General features: G+C 44.5%; 1 protein-coding gene across 2 annotated transcripts in view; it reads right to left on the bottom strand.

Annotated features, from left to right (window-relative positions):
• The window catches only part of TAB2 (TGF-beta activated kinase 1 (MAP3K7) binding protein 2), a 142,134-nt gene that overhangs the window by 40,200 nt on the left and 81,383 nt on the right, over nt 1-20,551 (bottom strand). For both annotated transcript variants that reach the window (XM_040429267.1, XM_040429268.1), the window contains exons 3-4: nt 14,991-15,177; nt 11,352-12,786 (exon numbers count right to left, since the gene is read on the bottom strand). In XM_040429267.1, coding sequence (XP_040285201.1) covers nt 11,352-12,786; nt 14,991-15,092 — 1,537 coding nt within the window. In that variant the 5' untranslated portion in view covers nt 15,093-15,177. The remainder of the gene's footprint in view (nt 1-11,351; nt 12,787-14,990; nt 15,178-20,551) is intronic.

Here is a 20,551-nt window from a genome sequence, read left to right on the forward strand (position 1 = left end):
TGTGCATTCCGGCCTTATGCTGCAAAATTGTAGTGTGGGCTCTGTGCCAGAATTTCAGCAGACACCACATAGTGTCTGCAGTTTGCGTGGCCAGCGGTTTTAAGACATGACTGCGCCAATAAAGGACATCTATTCTTGAGGAGGTCGGTCTGGACAGATGTTGCTTGAAGCGGTGTGTGTGTGGAGGGGGGGTAGGGAGGGTCCGCTTGTGGTTTATCTCCATTAAGCAGAACTAATCCAAGAGCAGGTCCACAACATCCAAAGTGAACAACCATGGAGGTTTCAGCTACAGCTGAAACGATTACTCGATTAAATCGAGTAATTCGACACAAAAAAAATCCTTGATGCAAATTTTTTGCATCGAAGATTCGTTTGTGTCATGTGACCACAGAGCGGTAGTGAAGCGCTTGCTATTACTCCCGCTGCGCTTGGAATACTTACCTTTCCAGACACTCCGGACACTCCACAGTACGTCAATGGTCCAGCGCTGCTCTGACCTCCTGACGTACGTACGCCGTGACCTGACGCACTGTGTGACGTCAGGAGCAGAGCAGCGCAGAACGATGGAGTGTCGGCAGCGCCCCTGCTGGAAAGATAAGTTGGTGAAACCGAGGGGGTGGGAGGCACTGGGGGATAGTGGAGCTGATGGCACTGGGGCTGATCGCACAGTGGGGAACAAAGGGTGTTGGGGACTAATGGCAGGGGGTTTGATGAGTTTTTATAAAAGGAAAACAGTATTATTTTTTTCTTATTAGATTACTCTATTAATCGTAAAAAATAAAATCGATAGAATAATCGTTTACTGCAGCCCTAGTTTCAGCTGCAAAGTACGCGCTGTGTGAAAGTAGCCTAAATAAAAAAGCAACTACATCCATCTACAATGCATGCGTTTTCACACATCTGAAGAAAAACTGAAGAATAACCATCTACATCTCCTAGCAGCCATCAGTGAAAAGCGCATTGCATCCAGATGCCTCATTCACTTCTACGGAGCCAGAACGTACAATATAGAAGACGCTGTGATTATTCCTGAACGCAGAGATGATCAGTGATAAACAATGACCATGTACACAGACCCATTGAAATGAATGGGTCAGGATTCAGTCCGGATGCTATGCGTCCGCTACACGAATCACATCTGGACAGAAAACTCACCCGTGTGAAAGAGCTCTAAGGGGTTAAACATTATTCACTGAAACCGAAAACTGAAAGCAGTGCTACATTCAATTAGTGTTCTACTCTCGCCCTGTACAAATCTAGTCACAATATTTTATGGGCCGTATATTCAGATAGGCAATCTGTAGAATGAACAGGTATGGAATAGAAGGGGGTCCGTACTAGGGCTGCAACGATTAATCGAAGTTATCGATAATATTCGATAACTGGATTCGTTTTCAACTAATCCAGTTATCGAATAATCGGCCGATTCGTTGCTATGCGAAGCGGGTGGTCAGGTTCCTTAACCAGCAGTAACTTTTACTTCAACTTTAAATCAGCGCATCTTTACTAACTTACAATGAAGCTCCGGTAACAGGCAGAGCGGGCGGCTGCATTACGTCACTTACTCACATGACTCACCTGCTTCATTCATAAAGTCTGCAGAGCAGGCGCGTCACGTGAGTAAGTGACGTTACGCCGCCCCCCACTCTGCCTGTTACTGGAGCTTCATTGTATTTGTAAGGTAATAAAGATCATAGCACTGATTTAAAGTTCAAGTAAAAGTTACTGCCAGTTAAGGAATAGTCTGAATACTGATGTGGCGGTGTATTGGGAGATCTGTGGATGGTACTGTTATGGGGAGGGGGATCTGTGGATGACACATATAGCATACGATGCTATATAGTGTCATCCACAGATCCCCCTCCCCATAACAGTGCGTCATCCACAGATCCCCCTCCCCATAACAGTGCGTCATCCACAGATCCCCCTCCCCATAACAGTGCGTCATCCACAGATCCCCCTCCCCATAACAGTGCGTCATCCACAGATCCCCCTCCCCATAACAGTGCGTCATCCACAGATCCCCCTCCCCATAACAGTGCGTCATCCACAGATCCCCCTCCCCATAACAGTGCGTCATCCACAGATCCCCCTCCCCATAACAGTGCGTCATCCACAGATCCCCCTCCCCATAACAGTGCGTCATCCACAGATCCCCTCCATAACAGAGCGTCATCCACAGATCCCCTCCATAACAGTGCGTCATCCACAGATCCCCTCCATAACAGTGCGTCATCCACAGATCCCCTCCATAACAGTGCGTCATCCACAGATCCCCCCCATAACAGTGCGTCATCCACAGATCACCCCCATAACAGTGCGTCATCCACAGATCACCCCCATAACAGTGCGTCATCCACAGATCACCCCCATAACAGTGCGTCATCCACAGATCACCCCCATAACAGTGCGTCATCCACAGATCACCCCCATAACAGTGCGTCATCCACAGATCACCCCCATAACAGTGCGTCATCCACAGATCACCCATAATAGTGTCATCCACAGATCCCCATATCCCCCATAACTTGTCTTCTTTTACATTGTAATGCAAAATTTAAATAATTATGTAACTCCTAAATTTACCCCCCACTGATGCTGCCACCCTGCCTTTTTTTTATATTTTTAATATGGCTCCTAAGCCCAGGAGGGGACGGCAGGGTTTCTCAATGGGCGTCTCCTTCTCCCTGGCTGTGCCGACAGCGGAGAGCGTCACAGCCAGGGAGAAGGGGGTACCCCGCTAGTAAAGGTACTTAGCTATAATTTTAAAAATATATAATAAGAAAATATATATAAAAAGAGAAATCTCTGCAGCAATGTACCGTAAATCCAGAAGGTACTGTAGGAAGATATAGATATATATACACCGACCGAATGCTGGGGGAATTACACTATCGTGAGACCCCCAGCAGTTACATGGATAGAGGGGGCAGAATTGTGATAAACGGTTCCACTGTCTAATTACTGGAAATATTAAAACGTATTTTATTCCATATCCCATAAAACATCTGTGGCGAAACCAACCTCGCCACAGTGTTTTGGAGGGGGCTGTTTGCCAGCCTCCTGCCCCAGGATTATGGCCCATACTAACTTTGAAGGAGAAGATAGACCGGCCACACAGCTTAAATCTGTGGAACTGTTTTGGGCAGGAAAGCCATGCTTGCGGCCGGCCAAATGTGACTTCCATGGAATTCGGGAACCCCTGCTCGGATCTGGGTGATTTTTGGATATGTTCACCTAGATCAGAGCTATCCATGGATGTATACATTATGGGGATATGTGGGGTTTTGAGGTGTTTTCTGTGTGTTGGGAAAAATTTGTGTTTTCTGTCTGGTAGTGATTAAGTTAGCCCATTACGTTTGGTAATTGTATTTTGTGGATTGCGTCTCAGACAACGCCAGTATGTTAGTTAATTGCGTCTCAGACAATGCTCATTGTATTTTGTTGATTGCGTTACAGACAGAGGGAAGGGGATTTTGTGTACAATTGCTGGGAGGGTTTCAATACTGTAAATGCATGTGATTGGCTAAAATATAAACTGTCACAGTCTTTTACAAGGGCCCCAGGGGGAGTGTCCCTTGCTAGGAGACCTGCATAAAAGGCTGAAAAATAACCCATTAAAGAGTTCCTGCTTTGCCCCTTTATGAAGTCTTGGCTCATGTTTGGGGGATGGGATAACTACACTCTTGGGGATTGCTATATCATAATACTCCCCTGAGTATAAGCTCTTGTAAGAGCTTGTTCCTGGTTCCTGTCTCTACATTTAGGAGAGGTTCACCCACTGGAGCCTTGTCGTAGGTCCAGGGTGGGTAGGAGACGGCGAGACCTCCACCAAGCTTCGGCGGTTCGTGGGGTCTGCAGTGAGGACGGTGTCAAGTGTATATACCCCAATATGGTGGTTAATGCCCCACTGGGCGTGTGTTCTTCAGCAGACAGCAAAGAAAACCGTAACATACGATACGCTCATCATAGCATATGTAAAATGGATAAGCACTGCAGAATACTCTTACTGGAGGCAGTATATCCACCATTAGTGGTGATCATCTACCCTGTTTTAGGGACTACTGAAAACAAGTTTAATCTGAGGTTAGCAGACAATCACACTCCAGTATCGCTGACCCTAATTGCACCCTATGGTGTATACCGAGTAGCATCCTTAGAAGGCCTGCCCAATATGCTAAAACCTATCCCTATCCAAACGCATTTTCTCTAAAAATGGATTCATCAGGGGATTTTATATTGTAAGAGAGAATGAACTACACTGTGTACAGTCTAAAACTTAGCTTTAAATAAATCATTAAAAGGATAACAACACAAATATATCCTCATAAAATGAACTAAATGCAAAAAGATGATCCGAATCTGGATTAGAAGCCTATAGTTTGCCTCACAATCCAATAAATGTCAGTGGTCACCCTTTCACATGACAGGACTAGCAGGATTGAATTATGTAAATCGATGCAACCATAATGCGATAACTCATTTCGCTCCTTCGGCTCAGGGTTACACTGCACAGAATCCAGATACAAGTCTCCACCAGGACTGTGCCTAGACCGTGTCCGAGACTACTCCTGCCTAAAAGTGGAGCATCCACTGCAACAGGAGTGATCCTGCTTCTCGGTGACTAAACCCTCACTTGTCACTTAGGTCATCCTGATACTTTCTTCTATTGCTTTGCCAAATAGTCCTAAAGCGTTTCCCCAGTTAGATGAATGGTTTTTCACAGGACCAGAGTAAGAAAATTATCCTTAAAGTGTAATTGTCGTTTCAGTTTAATGAGTTTTCTATCAAAGCTGTAACTAAGCATTACTAAGGACAGTCTGTCTTCAGCATTTTACTGAGCGCTGAAGATGCCAGTGTATAACAAGTCAAAGAGGCCAGCTGAAAGTAGACTGAAGACAGGCTGCTGTAGAGCTTCGCTAAGAAGACTCTCTACATCCTGTCTTCTAAAACAAAAGAAACCTCTTTCTCTAATGAGGTATATTAATATAAATATATATATATATAAAAAATTGAAAAAAGGGCAGCACTCCACTGGATAAAAATAAAATAAACTTTATTTACCCATAGGCAACAGCGACGTTTCGGCTCATACACAGGAGCCTTCCTCAAGCAGTGTGCATACATCAAAAACTCTGGGTACATATAGTGTTTCAACCAATTAAGAGCAATTACATGTTAAGTGTACATAATTAATAGAAAAATCAAACTACATGATGCCATATACATATAAAAAGCAATGAAGCCAAACATGTGTGAATATTAAATCGTGATACGTACAATAGCAAGATAATATAATAGTAATATAGATGTATTGTACTATGTATATCTATTATATTATCTTGCTATTGTACGTATTTTTCTATTAATTATGTACACTTAACATGTAATTGCTCTTAATTGGTTGAAACACTATATGTACCCAGAGTTTTTGATGTATGCACACTGCTTGAGGAAGGCTCCTGTGTATGAGCCGAAACGTCGCTGTTGCCTATGGGTAAATAAAGTTTATTTTATTTTTATCCAGTGGAGTGCTGCCCTTTTTTCCATTTTTTGTGTTTGTTGGATTGGCTTATATCCACATCTGGGCCTGTGCACCCTTTCCTTCCAACTTCATTGTGACGGTGCTGCCATTCCCTTTTTTTCTTTTATATACAGCCGTTGTTTGGCATTTGCACGTCTTTTTCCACACGGACTTATTATTTCAAATATGTCTACCAGTGACTATACTATACCCGGAGGCTCCACATATACACAGGAAGCAGTCGACAGGATTTTATGCTCGATTGAGGGAGATGCTACGTTTCTTACCACCCCAACAGCTAAGGAGTTAAAGAGGAAATATGAATTCCTATCAAAGAGGTCTATCTCTTTGCGTCTCCACATGACCACCCTCGGTGAATATTTTAAAGCACAGCGTATACCAAGAGGGATGAGATCCACTTTATGCCCCAATTTATTTTCCGGTTGCCCATTATTTTGTAAAAAATTTGAAAATCTGTCAAACAGGTATGCATTGGACTTTATATTGCTCAACATTGAATTTCTACAGGGCGAACTGTCTAATGTCACACAGGAATTGGTAAATGTGGAACAGTTGTTGATTAATCTGTCTTCAGTGGATGAATTTGGGACATACAATGATATACTGTCTACTCAGCTTCAGTCCTTCCGTACTGAGATTGAGGAAGGTAAACGCCTTAAATGGAACCGAGATTGTGACGATTACAAAAAGGGAAATATCTATTCCTGGCAATCCAGTGACAAAAATGTCCATGCAAACAAGGATGCATGGAAAAAGAAATATAAAACCATAAATGATGCTTCTTCTGTTGACCAAGCTTTTTTAGGGGCAAGAGAGATGGAACAATCCGGAGACAACGTATCCGGCGTGGAGGCCGTAGACACAGGAGATACCAGAAAACAACGCAACAACAAATCTCGACCTCAGGGCCGAAACATGCCGTCCAGGAAGAAGTGACGGTTGTCAACCTTTCTTCTAAAAAACTGACCGATGCCCAAGTGAGTGTGCTGAGTAAGGGGCTTTCATTCTGCCCTCGAGCCAATGCAGATTGGTTCGAACTTGATTTTGATTTGTGTGCTTTTTTTCGTGCAATCAAGTTAAAAATTTGGTTTCATGGTAGGGAGCGGATCGAGCATTCCAGGATGAGTGAACTCTCTCTTGGCATGCTCGATCTCTCACCTAAAAGCAGCTTTAACCCAGTCATCAATGAGCCTGCAGTTGAGGCATATATGGCTGCTGTTAAATCTGACATACAGAATTTGAAAGCTGCATATCTCTCTCAACCCTTCGGTCATCCCAATGTGACAACAGAAGAGATGGTAGCACTTAAAGAACTCAAGCTCGACCACGAACTTACCATTAAGGCCGCTGATAAAGGCGGTGCGGTGGTCGTGCTTGACACCCATAAGTATATTGCCGAAATTAAGCGGCAATTGGGTGATAGAACCATCTATAGACACATTGACTCTGACCCAAGATTTAAAATTGCAGGGTTGATTGATAATGTATTGACGGAGGCTCTTCATGCGGGGGTCATTGACGAGGGGCTTGTGGATTTTCTTACAGTGGCACATCCTGTTACCCCAGTACTCTATGTGTTGCCTAAGATCCACAAGTCCCTCGTTGATCCACCTGGCCGCCCCATTGTCTCGGGCTCCGATTCAATATTTAGTCATATATCCATTTTTCTTGATAAGATCTTATGCGGTTTTGCATGTGGAGGCAGTTCATACATTCGCGACACTAGCGACTTTTTGCTTAAACTGCAGGGAATTGATCTGACTGATGTGTCGGATGTGACATTAGCATCGTTTGATGTGACCTCACTCTATACATCAATAGATCATCATAAGGGTTTGACAGCCATTTCTTCCATGTTGGAGAAATCCACATTTACAGAAGGTGCTCAGCAATTTATACTATCTTTGCTTGAAATTGTACTCAGACAAAATTACTTCTTATTTCAGGACTCATATTATGCACAAGAACAGGGCGTGGCGATGGGGTCCAATGTGGCCCCAACTTACGCGAATATTTTTATGCGTCGGTTTGAGGAAGATGTCGTCTATGGAAACCACCACTTCCAATACATCAGGGCGTGGTGGCGGTACATAGACGACATCTTCCTCATCTGGACTGGTGATCTGCGGAAACTTTTTGATTTCCATGGTTACCTCAATGGGGTTGATGAGGCACTGCAGTTTACCTTGGTACATTCTCCAGTGGAGATGCAGTTCCTTGATACCCGTGTGATTCTGTCGGCTGGTAAAATAGAGACAGAATTGTTTACGAAACCTACCGACAGGAACACACTATTGACTTACAACAGCAATCATCCTAGATCGATGGTAAAATCTCTCCCATACTCTCAGTTTCTGAGAGTTAAACGTATAGTCTCTGACCCCACTACATCGAATAACACGCTAGATATAGTACTGCATAAATTTGAGCAACGAGGTTATCCAACCAAATTGCTACATGAGAAAAAGAAACTGGTCGGTCAATTCAACAGGGATGACATCCTTAAAAGGAAAGTACAACAAGTGAAAAAGAATAGAATTCCTTTTATTTCCACCCATTGTGAACAGAGCGTTGACATTAACAACATTATTCGACGTCACTGGGGCATATTGGGTGGTTGTCATAATATGGTTAAGGAATTTCTTTCCCCCCCTATTATGTCCTATCGCAGATCTAAGAGTCTTAGGGACCAGTTGGTTAGGGCAGACGTAGGAACCTCAAAAATGTCAAGACAACTCACACTGACTGGTGCCAGTGTTGGTTGCTTTCCATGTTTGTCCTGCGTAAATTGCAAATACATGATCAAGGGTAGGTCCTTTATACACCCACAAACTGGGGTCGCATATCAGATAAGACATTATCTGACTTGTGACTCCAATCACGTTGTTTACGTGATTGTTTGTCCATGTAATTTGCTATACGTTGGAGAAACATCAACTGACTTCAAGACAAGATTTAATAATCATCGACTTAGTGTGAGGAAGAAACGGCTGGATTTACCAGTCTCCAAACACTTTACCAATCATAAACACACTGAGAAAGACCTGAGGTGTTACATCATTGACCATATACCAATGCCAAGGAGAGGTGGCAACAGGATTGGACTCCTAAAAAGGAGAGAGCTCAAGTGGATCTTTACGCTTAATTCTCTACAGCCATGTGGTCTTAATGTGGACTATAGGGTTGGAGTGAGTTAACTGCGTGGTTTGCCCTCTCTCGTTGCATTCTGAATGTCGACTGTCTTTCTGTGTAATATGTGATTTGTGTATACAAAACATATATCCTAGGGTTTATTCTGCAAGTCTTTTCTGGTCAAGAACAAGTTTTTTGATCTTTGTAAAAAATTTTTAATGTATTCTTCTTTTCTCTCTTTTTTCTTTTTCCTTTTTTATTTTTTCAGATAAATTTTCATTGGATTCGGAGTTTGGGGAGGTGGCATTATGCCCATGGGGGCTGTGTGGTCACGATGTCTGGACGCGTCTGCCCATGCACTACATGATCTTTAGACTTGTGCATTCCTTAAATAACTATTTCTGTATTTTTAACCCAGATTCCGTTATTAGTATGGCGGGGTGTGATGAGGAGAACCCTCAGAGTGAGGTGGCGATGGATGGACTTTGACTGAAGTAGCGGTGCGACTCGGCATTTACATGCGGATGCGCTACCGCTCTATAGTCTTGGTGGGGTGCCCACTTCAATTTGTAGGTGTTGGCCTTCTCCTTAGTCCTCTTAGCCGCTGAGACACTCGGACATGTATATATGTCCTTTTTCACCCCTAGCCTGCGATATACCGGGAGGATTAGTTGTTTTCAATAGCAGCGTAACTCAGTGGGCGTTCTGCCCTTATCCAAAATGGCCGCGTTAGCATTGTAGCCCAAGAGCGCATGCGTTGCGTGACGAGGCTAATGCTAGACGGAAGCACAGTTTATGCGTCATAGGGGCATGCGCGGTTGCGATCCAGGCACGCCGGATCGCACATGTCTACATGGACAACAGCCGCTCTCCCTCCCGCTTCCATTATGGTTATCACCTGTAAACAGTAAGCACTTTGCACTTTATGTAATCATTCACAGCTGGCACTTGTTATGTGATTTGTGTAATATAGATGTATTGTACTATGTATATCTATTATATTATCTTGCTATTGTACGTATCACGATTTAATATTCACACATGTTTGGCTTCATTGCTTTTTATATGTATATGGCATCATGTAGTTTGATTTTTCTATTAATTATGTACACTTAACATGTAATTGCTCTTAATTGGTTGAAACACTATATGTACCCAGAGTTTTTGATGTATGCACACTGCTTGAGGAAGGCTCCTGTGTATGAGCCGAAACGTCGCTGTTGCCTATGGGTAAATAAAGTTTATTTTATTTTTATCCAGTGGAGTTATATATATATAAAAAAAATATGACAGTTACACATTAAGCATAAGATGACCGCATCATATATGCAAGAGGAAAGGGGACCCTCGGGCAGCAGGCAGGCTCTTTGGTCAGGAGGAGAAGATCTGATCGCAAAACAATATTGCAATCGGAAGTGATGAGTTAGACATGACCCAAGGTGTATTCAGATATGCGATCAGGTTGAGTCTCCTGCCACTAGTGCCAGTTAGTCAGATAAGTGTACAGTAACATAACACCATTATTTACACCAAATTACTGCATATGGTGATACAAGTGCCAAGAAGGAAAATTGCAAGTTACTGAGAATGAAGATCCGGATGAATCTCCAATAAAAGAAATCCTGGCAGACGAGTCATCTAGTAAGAGGAATCCATGTGACACTAGGGGCAGAGCTCCTGTGCTGTGTGTGGAGGAGGAAGCAGCCCTAGTCTTTTTTCCTTTCCAGTCCCCACGGACTGAAAAACCATTTGATTTCTGTTGCCCAGACCTTGTCTGATGTGTCTCATGGTGTCAGCACAACGGGGCGATTATGGTCTCCACTTACTGCTGACCTCCCTGACGTGAAGCACACCAAACACTTCATTGGCTTGCTTCTGCACAACCCTAACCATGCCAGCTAGAGCTCTCTGTTATTTCCATCATTTTTTATTATTTTATGGCATATGAAAAAAAACTAAAAACTGTTTTAATATTTCCACTACGTTGTGGGAAATCCTCCATCAGGCCTTGAGAAAGGATGTGGAGCAACCATCGTCCTCTATATGTGCATCTGCCTCATATTTTAACCTGCCAAGAAGCACTAAAGAATGAAGCCTGCCATTGCTATTATCAGTAAGTGCCATGGATTTACACCTTTACTGAGATGGAACTGCTGGCTATATTACACAGTGCAACACTGGATAAATTAAATGGTTAAATGGGTTAGCCAAGACCTATAATGCCCCTCATATGCCCGGGTCCCTCACACAGAACTTACCTCGCTCCCCGGCATGGCCGCCACTGCATCTCCCCGTCTCGTGAATGATAACATCCAGTGTGGGGGCAGGGGGGGGAAAGAAGGCTGAGGGGAAGCCAATAGCAGGCCGTGACGGGAACAAGCCTCCCTAGCATCGCAGGCGACACTAGGGAGGCTCGTTCCCATCACCCGTCTGCTATAGGCTATCCACCCCTACCGATAACGGATGTTTTCATCCGTGCAACGGGGAGATGCAGCGGCAGCCATGCCGGCATCAGAAGAGACGTGGGTGCCAGGGAGCAAGGCAAGTACTATCTGTGTGAGGGGCATTATAGGCCTTGGATAACCCCTTTAATATCAAAACCTCAGAAACAACTGAAAGAACTTAAAAACAATTCAATTCACCAAAACTATAAATAGGAGATATAAAAATTTACCTTGTGTATATGCTGCATCATCGGAACCCACGCTCAGCTTCCGTACATCATTTATTCTATCATGTGCTAAAACAGGGTCTGTTAGATGGATACCTTCTGGCTCTGCAAACGGAAGGAGATTTGTAGGCTCAAAAGTTGGGGACACGACACCAGGGGAAACTGACGGAGGTTTGTTTGGGGACACAGTTATTTTAAAAGTATATTTTGTATTGGGCTGAGTCACTACAACACGAGGCGATGTTGCAGATATGTTGTTTCCAAGTGCTCGGCTTTTGGGTGGATGATGATGAATGAAAGCAGGTCCCATGCTTACTTGCCCAGAAACATTTCTGGCTGTACTGGCGGCACCGGGATTAGCGGAAATAAAAAGTGTTGGCTGATTTCTAACAATCTGGTCATCGCTACCAGGAGCTGAAATATAGACCTTAGGCTGGCTACGGCCTAGACCGTCATCTGCATTTTGAGGACCTGCAATGTAAACAGTAGGCTGGTTCCTTGACTGGTTATTCAAAGCACAAGGGTTTGTGGAACTTCGAGAGCTTGTGGAACGCAGCATTGAGTTACTCCTTTGGGGTGGTTCAAGTTTAATTTCTATCTGGTTTTTCCTGGGACCAGTTGAGATATTTTGAATGTTGTACTGGGTTGATGGCTGGGAACCACCTGATGAATGAAGCACTGGGGCTTGAGGAGTGGTGGGTGAACTAATGGGCATATACACATGAGAGGTCTGATGACCCTGCTGATTAGGCTGTGCTGAGGTATGCGACTGAGTATAAGAAGAAGGAAGGGTTGTCCAAGGATTGTGCTGTGTGGGATAAGCCTGTTGTTGTGTGGGATTCGGAGACATCCAGCCCGATTGCTGTTGGGTCTGTCTTGCTGTTCCACCTTGAGAAGTGATATATGGTCTAATATATATAGAATTTCCATGTGGACTGTTATGTGCAGGCGGTGGGCCACCATGTATGTGCAAAGATGTAGGGGTATTACGATTAGACTGGATATTTGGAGCCAATGTAACCATGATAGGATTGAACCTGGTTGTTTGCAAGCCAGAGCTTTTGCTGCCCAACTGAAGTCCAAATTGATGGCCCGGGTTCGAAGCATTGATTGTATTTGTCATCCCAAAGACATTATAGCTAGAAGGCATAACAGGCGCAGTCTGTGGCTCTTGTTGGTACAGTTCATTGTTGGATTGTCCTCCCTGAAGGTGTCCATCACTTATGCTGTGGCTTAAAGTCCTGCTGTTTCCATTTATTCTGCTTCCATCTCTGCCCTCATGGTACTGAGACTGCAAATCCAAATTAAGGGATGTCATGTGATTTCTTAAACCAGCGATGCTTGATTCTTCAGAAGGAGACACGTCACCTTCACCATACAGATACTTTGTACTCTCTTGAGAAAGGACTGCACAGCAAGCATCCAGATTGTTGTTATTCTAGAAAAGAATGAGGGAAATGAATTGGGAAATTTTACTCTTAAACATAAAAAATTAAATTTACACATTCTGAGGCTCTGTACACACTTGTGTAATGGATTCCATTTTACAGGATCCAGATCTTTTCTATGTTTTCTAACAAATACCACAGACGTTTATTGGGTTTTCCATCAGGTTTGCATAAGGCTCCATTCACACATCCGCAATTTCGTTCAGCATTTTGCGGAACGGAATTGCGGACCTATTCATTTCTATGGGGCCGCACGATGTGCGGCCCGGCTCCGGAAATGAGGACCTACACTTCCGGGTCCACATTTCCGTTCCCCAAAAAAATAGAACATGTCCAATTGCGGACAAGAATAGGCATATTTTATTAGTGCGGTCCGCAAAACGCTCGACGAACGTGTGAATGGAGCCTTACTCTTTGGCAGAAGTGCGAGCACAGAGTCATGATTTGCTAATCTGTTTACAATTAACACAGGTATTAAAGGGATTGTCCAGGATAATTAAAATGTGAGTGATACCAACACATGCTGTTTACAGACTACAGTAGTGATGTACAGCACGTGACCACTGCAGCCAATCACCGTCCTCAGACGTCTCATGCCACATGTTGCAGAGGACAGGAATAGGCTGCAGCAGTAATGCAACTTATATCTGCATGTCACCTCCACAGACTGCAAATAGTGGGGAAAGGATGGGACTGAAGGTGCAGAGAAGGGCTCTGGGGAAAGAGGAGAGGGTGTCTTTTTTATTTTACAGAATTTGATCACATTTTTGATCATCTTTGCCTTCACAATCAAAGCAACATTTTACCTTTTGGAATGCTGAACTCTAAAGGCGATTTTTAATTATGGTAGAATACATGCGGCTTTCTAACAACTTCATATTAAAATGGATAATTTTGTAGATCTTTTTCAGGAACAAATGGTCAGAAACCCCTTTTTGCCATTTTCACGCTAATAAATATTTACACATAAAATGAACAACTACGTGTGTAACGTATGATGTCGCTACAGCACTGCAAACAAATTTATTTTAGCTTTAAATCTCTCCTTTGGCTTCAGACACATCCTCTGTACACTGACAATATTAATCTAAGTAGAGACGATTTTTAGTAAAGGGGACCTGTGCACTTTTTACTTGATATTTTTCACATTTTACCCAAACGCTGCCATCCGTCTATCTCATTCTATAACTTTTTGCGGTGTCTCTTTTTTATCCTCCTCGGTGATGCACACAGCAGCACACACCTTAGCCAGTGCACTGTGACTGTACATAGAATGTGTCAGCAGATAAGAACCATTTGGCCCATCTAGTCTGCCCAATATACTGAATACTATGGATAGCCCTTGGCCCTATCTTATATGAAGGATGGCCTTATGCCTATCCCATGCATGCTTAAACCCCTTCACTGTATTTGCAGCTACCACTTCTGCAGGAAGGCTATTCCATGCATCCACTACTCTCTCAGTAAAGTAATACTTCCCGTTATTACTTTTAAACCTTTGCCCCTCTAATTTAAACTATGTCCTCTTGTAGCAGTTTTTCTTCTTTTAAATATTCTCTCCTCTTACCTTGTTGATTCCCTTTATGTATTAAAAGTTTCTATCATATCCCCTATGTCTCGTCTTTCTTCCAAGCTATACACGTTAAGGTCCTTTAATCTTTCCTTGTACATACTTGTACAGCAGCAGCTTATGGGCACCTGGCAGAGCATCAAGTTTGACCAGACATCACAGTCACCATGAGAATGACCATAACCTACGACTTCTGTGCAGACTCTACAGAGCCAGTCGGCCAGGAATCTTGGTGAAGTAACTGTGGGCAGGGACCTCATTCCTTGTCAACACCTGAGTGGCTGCTTATAGGGCGAGGACAGTGGTGTGTAATGAAGCTGTGCCCTGTGTCTCTCTGCCTCCGCAATAAAGTGGCGCCTGACAGAACATATCACTGCCACTGCCTCTGAGAGAGAGGGGGTGGGGGGGTCGGGGGGTGGGGGTGAGCCCTTTACCTTCAGTTAGCGATAAAGTGTAGACATGATGGGGGAGCTCACGGAGGACTTTCCTACTATAAATTTTAATAAATTAAACTGTGCACAGTCTTCCCCACAGATGTATTTATAAAAGAATAGGAGGGTGAAGGTCATAGGTCAAGTAATAAACATTAAGTGCATTTTTTTTCAAATCATGTCAACCACCAACCTGCTGCATGCATCGGGAAACAACAACTTCAGGCACCTCTGGGAATTTCTGCCGCAGGTCATTTAAAACCTGAAAGTCCACTTGCGAGCTTCCTTGGGCCATTCGTGTACTGCCCGAGCAGAACTGTTCCTTACAGTACAGTTCTAGGCTTCGGTGGAACCCAACCTCATTCCTTTATAAGCATTTTCTGTAAATAAAGTGAAAGGAGGTCAAATGTGCACAAAACAATCTTAATAATAATGCTTTGTATTAATGGATCAGACTTCAAAATAATCTTTCCAGATACATTTTTAAAATTTTGTTCACACTTTTTAGCAAATAAAAAAAACAAAAAGCCCTCACTTTGTGTAACTGGCTTCATGAGTTTTCCCTGTTATCTACCATCTTTGTCATGTAAGCCTCCCCTACATAAAGTATATTGTCAGCAAATCTGAATGCAGGAGTTAACAGCTTACAAATATGTATGCACATACTTTATACTGCTGGAGGGATTCTCTCAATACAAACTTGCATTTACATGGCCTAAATGAAATGTGCCCTGGAGGGATGTGTTCGTCTTTTTTCAAAACCAGTTACTTCTGGTGGATTCCAGAATCTGTTGACTACAGTAAAAGGTTTTGACGTATTGTTAAATGCAAACTGCAACCACAGTATCTGAAAGGTTAGAGGGAGAGGGCTCCCTCCGTCCTCTGACATGAACCCCACTGCAACATTGTGGGGTTCTGAACAGTTACTACAGCAGCCTGTGGCTTTGTGAAGGCCCCCAGGCCTGCCATAGAAAGTTGCCTGTTTAAAGCTGCGTTCACACGGGCGAGATTTCCGCGCGGGTGCAATGCGGTAGGTGAACGTATTTCTCCCGCACTGAATCCCGACCCATTCATTTCAATGGGGCTGTTCAGATGAGCAGTGATTTTCACGCATCACTTGTGCGTTGCGTGAAAATCACAGCATGCTCTATATTCTGCGTTTTTCACACAACGCAGGCCCTATAGAAGTGAATGGGGTTGCGTGAAAATCGCAAGCATCCGCAAGCAAGTGCGGATGCAGTGCGATTTTCACGCACGGTTGCTAGGAGACGATCGGGATGGAGACCAGATCATTATTATTTTCCCTTATAACATGGTTATAAAGGGAAAATAATAGCATTCTGAATACATGAACAGGACCTTTGGTGACGTCACTCTGGTCATCACATGATCCAGCACATGATCTTTTACCATGGTGATGGATCATGTGATGACCGAAGTGACATCACCAAAGGTCCTATTCATGTAATGAATGCTCACCACAGGTCCTGTTCAGCAAAGGAGACAGAAGGAGATGCCGGTCTGCGCGATCAAGTGGACTAAGTGGAGTTAAATTATTTTATTTATTTTTTTAACCCCTCCAGCGCTGTTTTACTATGCATTCTGTATTCAGAATGCTATTATTTTCCCTTATAACCATGTTATAAGGGAAAATAATACAATCTACAGAACACAGATCCCAAACTGTACCAAACATGCACGATTTTTCTCACGCGAGTGCAAAACGCATTACAATGTTTTGCACTCGCGCGGAAAAATCGCGGGTGTTCCAGTAACGCACCCGCACATTTTCCCGCAACGCCCGTGTGAACCCAGCCTAAGGGGTTGTTTCAAGTAATTTTTTTGTTATTTGTATGTTTCTAACTAAGCAAATGTAAGGGGTTTTCACTAAATTCAGTGGCCCCGTTCTCCTAGTTAGCCGAGCGTCACATGACTTGTGATGTCAGCTTCTTTCCCTGCTCGGATGACATTCCGTGCACTGCACTGTGAAGTCTGTGCTGTTTGGAAAAAATAAAAAATAAAAGCCACGCCCCCTGTACTGCCTAATCTGCTGTCTGAGCTGTCTGCCATGTGTCTCCCCTCCCACTGGATTCTTCAGCAAAGTTTAACCTTCTACCATCAGAAGCACAGACTCAGGGTTGGAGGCTCTGCCTCAGTTACTGAGCAGCTGCAGGGTTTCCTCTTCTGCAGGCACTGAAGAAAAACACAGAGCTGACAAAGACCAGAGGAGTTCTCTCTTCTGCTGGCTGTGAAGTGTCTGCAGAGCATTCCACAAGAACAGGTAGGGGAAAGATCCTGTGTATATCAGCAATGTCACCATACTACACTTTTAGTCCCACACATACAACATGCTGCAGAGTCAGATGAGTCACACTATAGGCAGGGCAGCACTTTTATTCACTCCCTTTGCAGAGCAGAACGAGGGGAAAGGCAGTCTTTGTTGACACCCACATATATTCATGAGGAAAATGTCAGATTGTTACACGCCCCCACAGCTCTGAAACTGCGTGTCAATCAAGGTTAAAGAGGACCTTTCATGGGTCCAGACATTATAAACCAAGTATCAGGATACGTACGGGATAGTGCAGGGATTTAACTGCACTTACTATTTTTCCTAGGCGCCGATCAATTCGTCCGCTGTGTCCCCCGTTGCATTCTCTCGCCTGCTATGCTAATTTTAGCATCGAAGAAATGCGGAGAAGACTGAGTCTTTCTCCGTGGGAGTCTCCTTCTCCCCTGGCTGTAGCACTGTCCAATCGCAGAGGAGAGAGTCACAGCCAGGGAGGAGAGTATTTTTTTTCCTCCCTGCTAAAATTAGCATAGCAGGCAAGAGAATGCAACGGGGGACACAGTGGGTGAACAGAGCAGCGCCCAGGAAAAATAGTAAGTGCAGTTAGATTCCCTGCACTATCCCCTATGTATCCTGATACTTGGTTTATAATGTCTTTAAGAACAGAACATGAAACACCATTATTTTTTTTTGCCTAAAAGTTACTTAGCTTTGTATACTTTGCTGACCAGATTAACAATGTGTTTGTTTTTTTTTTTAACATAAACTATGACAACCCCTTTAACCGCCTCCGGACCGCCTAACGCAGGATCGCGTTCCGGAGGCGGCCGATTCATTCCTCCTTCACGCGCCGACGCGAGATAACGCTCACAGCCGGCCCGCGCATGCGCATCACGGGCCGGCAAAAGTTAGAGGACAAGTTAGTTAGTCATCAGCCTGCCAGCCAATGATAGTCGCTGGCAGGCTGATTATTTTCAAAAAAACGAATCACAAGCCAGTTAACACATTATATTTATAAATATAATGTGTTAAATGGCTTCTGTGCTCCTCTGCTGGTCCTTTTCGTCGGTTGGTCCCAGCAGAGGAGCACACATCACTGTAAGTACACACCAACAGAACACTTAGCCCCAGATCACCCCAATTAACCCCTTGATCGCCCCTGTCAATCACCTAGTGAAAGGGAAAAAAGTGATCAGTGTAAACTGTCACTTTTTTTTCCCACTAGTATTGACGGTTAGGTTTAGGATAGTTTAGGCCCCTTTGTTAGGCAGTTAGCGTCGGTTAGCGCCCAGCCCACCGCACCGCAGTCACTGATTCGCTGATTAGCATATCGCTAATCAGCATTGGTACTTTTATAGTATCTGTAAGTGATCAGAACTGATCACAGTCAGATCTATAATAGTATTAGTGTCACCTTAGTTCGCCCACCAGCCAAAACGCAGTGTTTGCCCGATCAGGCCTGATCGGTCGCCAACAAGTGCGTTTACCCACGCCCGCCCCGCCGCAGTGACAAAAATATATATATATTTTTTATCACTGCACAATCACTTTACAAGCGCTTCGGCGATAAAAAAAAAAATACGTTTTTATATTTTTTAACAATCACAGCGGCTTCCGGTACTTCGCTAGCCTCCCATTTGTAAGACAGGCTTGCTTTTTTTTCTTGGGTAGTCTCAGGGAATGCCCCCTAAAATTTAGTTGACCAAATGGCAAATAAGGGGTATTCTTCTGAAGAGGCCTACAGGATTCTGACCCAGTAGGATGAGGAATGGGAACCCATATCTGACGAATCCAGCGGGTCAGAATACGAACCTGTAGAAAGCAGTGGCAGTCTGACCCAAAGTTCGGACGAGGAGGTTGAGGTCCCTGATACCACCAGGCGTACCCGGCCCCGTGTTGCTAGACCACAGGTTGTGCAGGATCCGCTTCAAGGGCAGCAGAGTGGGGCTGGCGCTGTCGGATTACGTGGTGAGGCATACACCAGTAGCGCAGCCCATCCTGGACCTAGTACCAGCACTGCCGTACAACATGGTGAAGTGGCGAGCACCAGAAGGGCAGTTGAAGCTGGTACGGTGGCACGTGCATTAGTTCCCCTGTCGCAGCCACCGCACAGACAGGCCCGTAGAGCCCCTAGAGTTCCTGAGGTGCTGGCAAACCCCGATTGGCAGCCCCCAACTTCAGCCGCACCAATAGTTCCCCGTTCACCGCCCAGTCTGGAGTTCGGGTTGAGACAGCTCAGATCGGTTCGGCACTGGGATTTTTTGAGCTGTTCTTGACTGCGGAGCTCTTGGACTTAGTCGTGGCAGAAACAAATCGGTATGCCACTCAATTTATAGCCGCCAACCCGGGAAGCTTTTATGCCCAGTCTTTCCGGTGGAAACCCGTCCAAGTTTCCGAATTTAAAATTTTTCTGGGCCTTCTCCTCAACATGGTCCTAACAAAAAAGCATGAATTGCAGTCATATTGGTCCACGAACCCAATTCATCACATGCCCATGTTCTCTGCTGCCATGTCCAGGGCACGATTTGAGGCCATCCTGCGTTTCCTGCACTTTAGCGACAACAGCACCTCTCGTCCCAGAGGCCACCCAGCTTTTGATCGCCTCCACAAAATTCGGCCCCTCAGACCACCGTAACACCAAATTTGCAGATTTGTATACCCCTGAGCAAAACATCTGCATAGACGAGTCCGTTATACATTTTACCGGGCGCCTTGGCTTCAAACAATACATCCCAAGCAAGCGCGCCCGGTATGGCGTCAAATTGTATAAGCTCTGTGAAAGGGCCACAGGCTATACGCACAAATTTCGTGTCTATGAGGGTAAAGATCAGACTCTGGAGCCGGTCGGTTGCCCTGACTACCTGGTGTCACCCTTATTTGGCAAGGGGTACCATCTTTATGTGGACAATTTTTACACAAGTGTACCCCTCTTCAGGCATTTGTTCCTAGAACAGATTGGCTGCTGTGGCACCGCGCGGCCTAGTCGCCGGGGCTTCCCCCAACGGCTCGTTACCACCCATCTTGCAAGGGGGGAGAGGGCTGCCTTGTGTAACGAAGAACTGCTCGCGGTGAAATGGAGAGACAAGCGTGACATCTACATGCTCTCCTCCATTCACGCAGACATGACAATACAAATAGAACGGGCAACCAGTGTCATTGAAAAGCCCCTCTCAGTCCACGACTATAATTTGCTCATGGGAGAGGTGGACTTCAATGACCAGATGTTGGCTCCTTATTTAGTTTCCCGACGCACCAGACGCTGGTATGAGAAGGTGTCTGTATATTTGATTCAATTGGCTGCATATAATAGTTTTGTTCTCTACAGTAAGGCTGGGAGAACAGGATCCTTCCTCAAATTTCAGGAAGAGATCATTGAGAAACTCCTGTATCCAGGAGGTTCCGTGGCCCCATCCACCAGTGTAGTGAGCCGTCTACACGAGCAACATTTCCCCAGTGTCGTTTCT

Source organism: Bufo bufo, chromosome 4 (genome assembly GCF_905171765.1).
Source record: "Bufo bufo chromosome 4, aBufBuf1.1, whole genome shotgun sequence".
Lineage (NCBI taxonomy): Eukaryota > Metazoa > Chordata > Amphibia > Anura > Bufonidae > Bufo > Bufo bufo.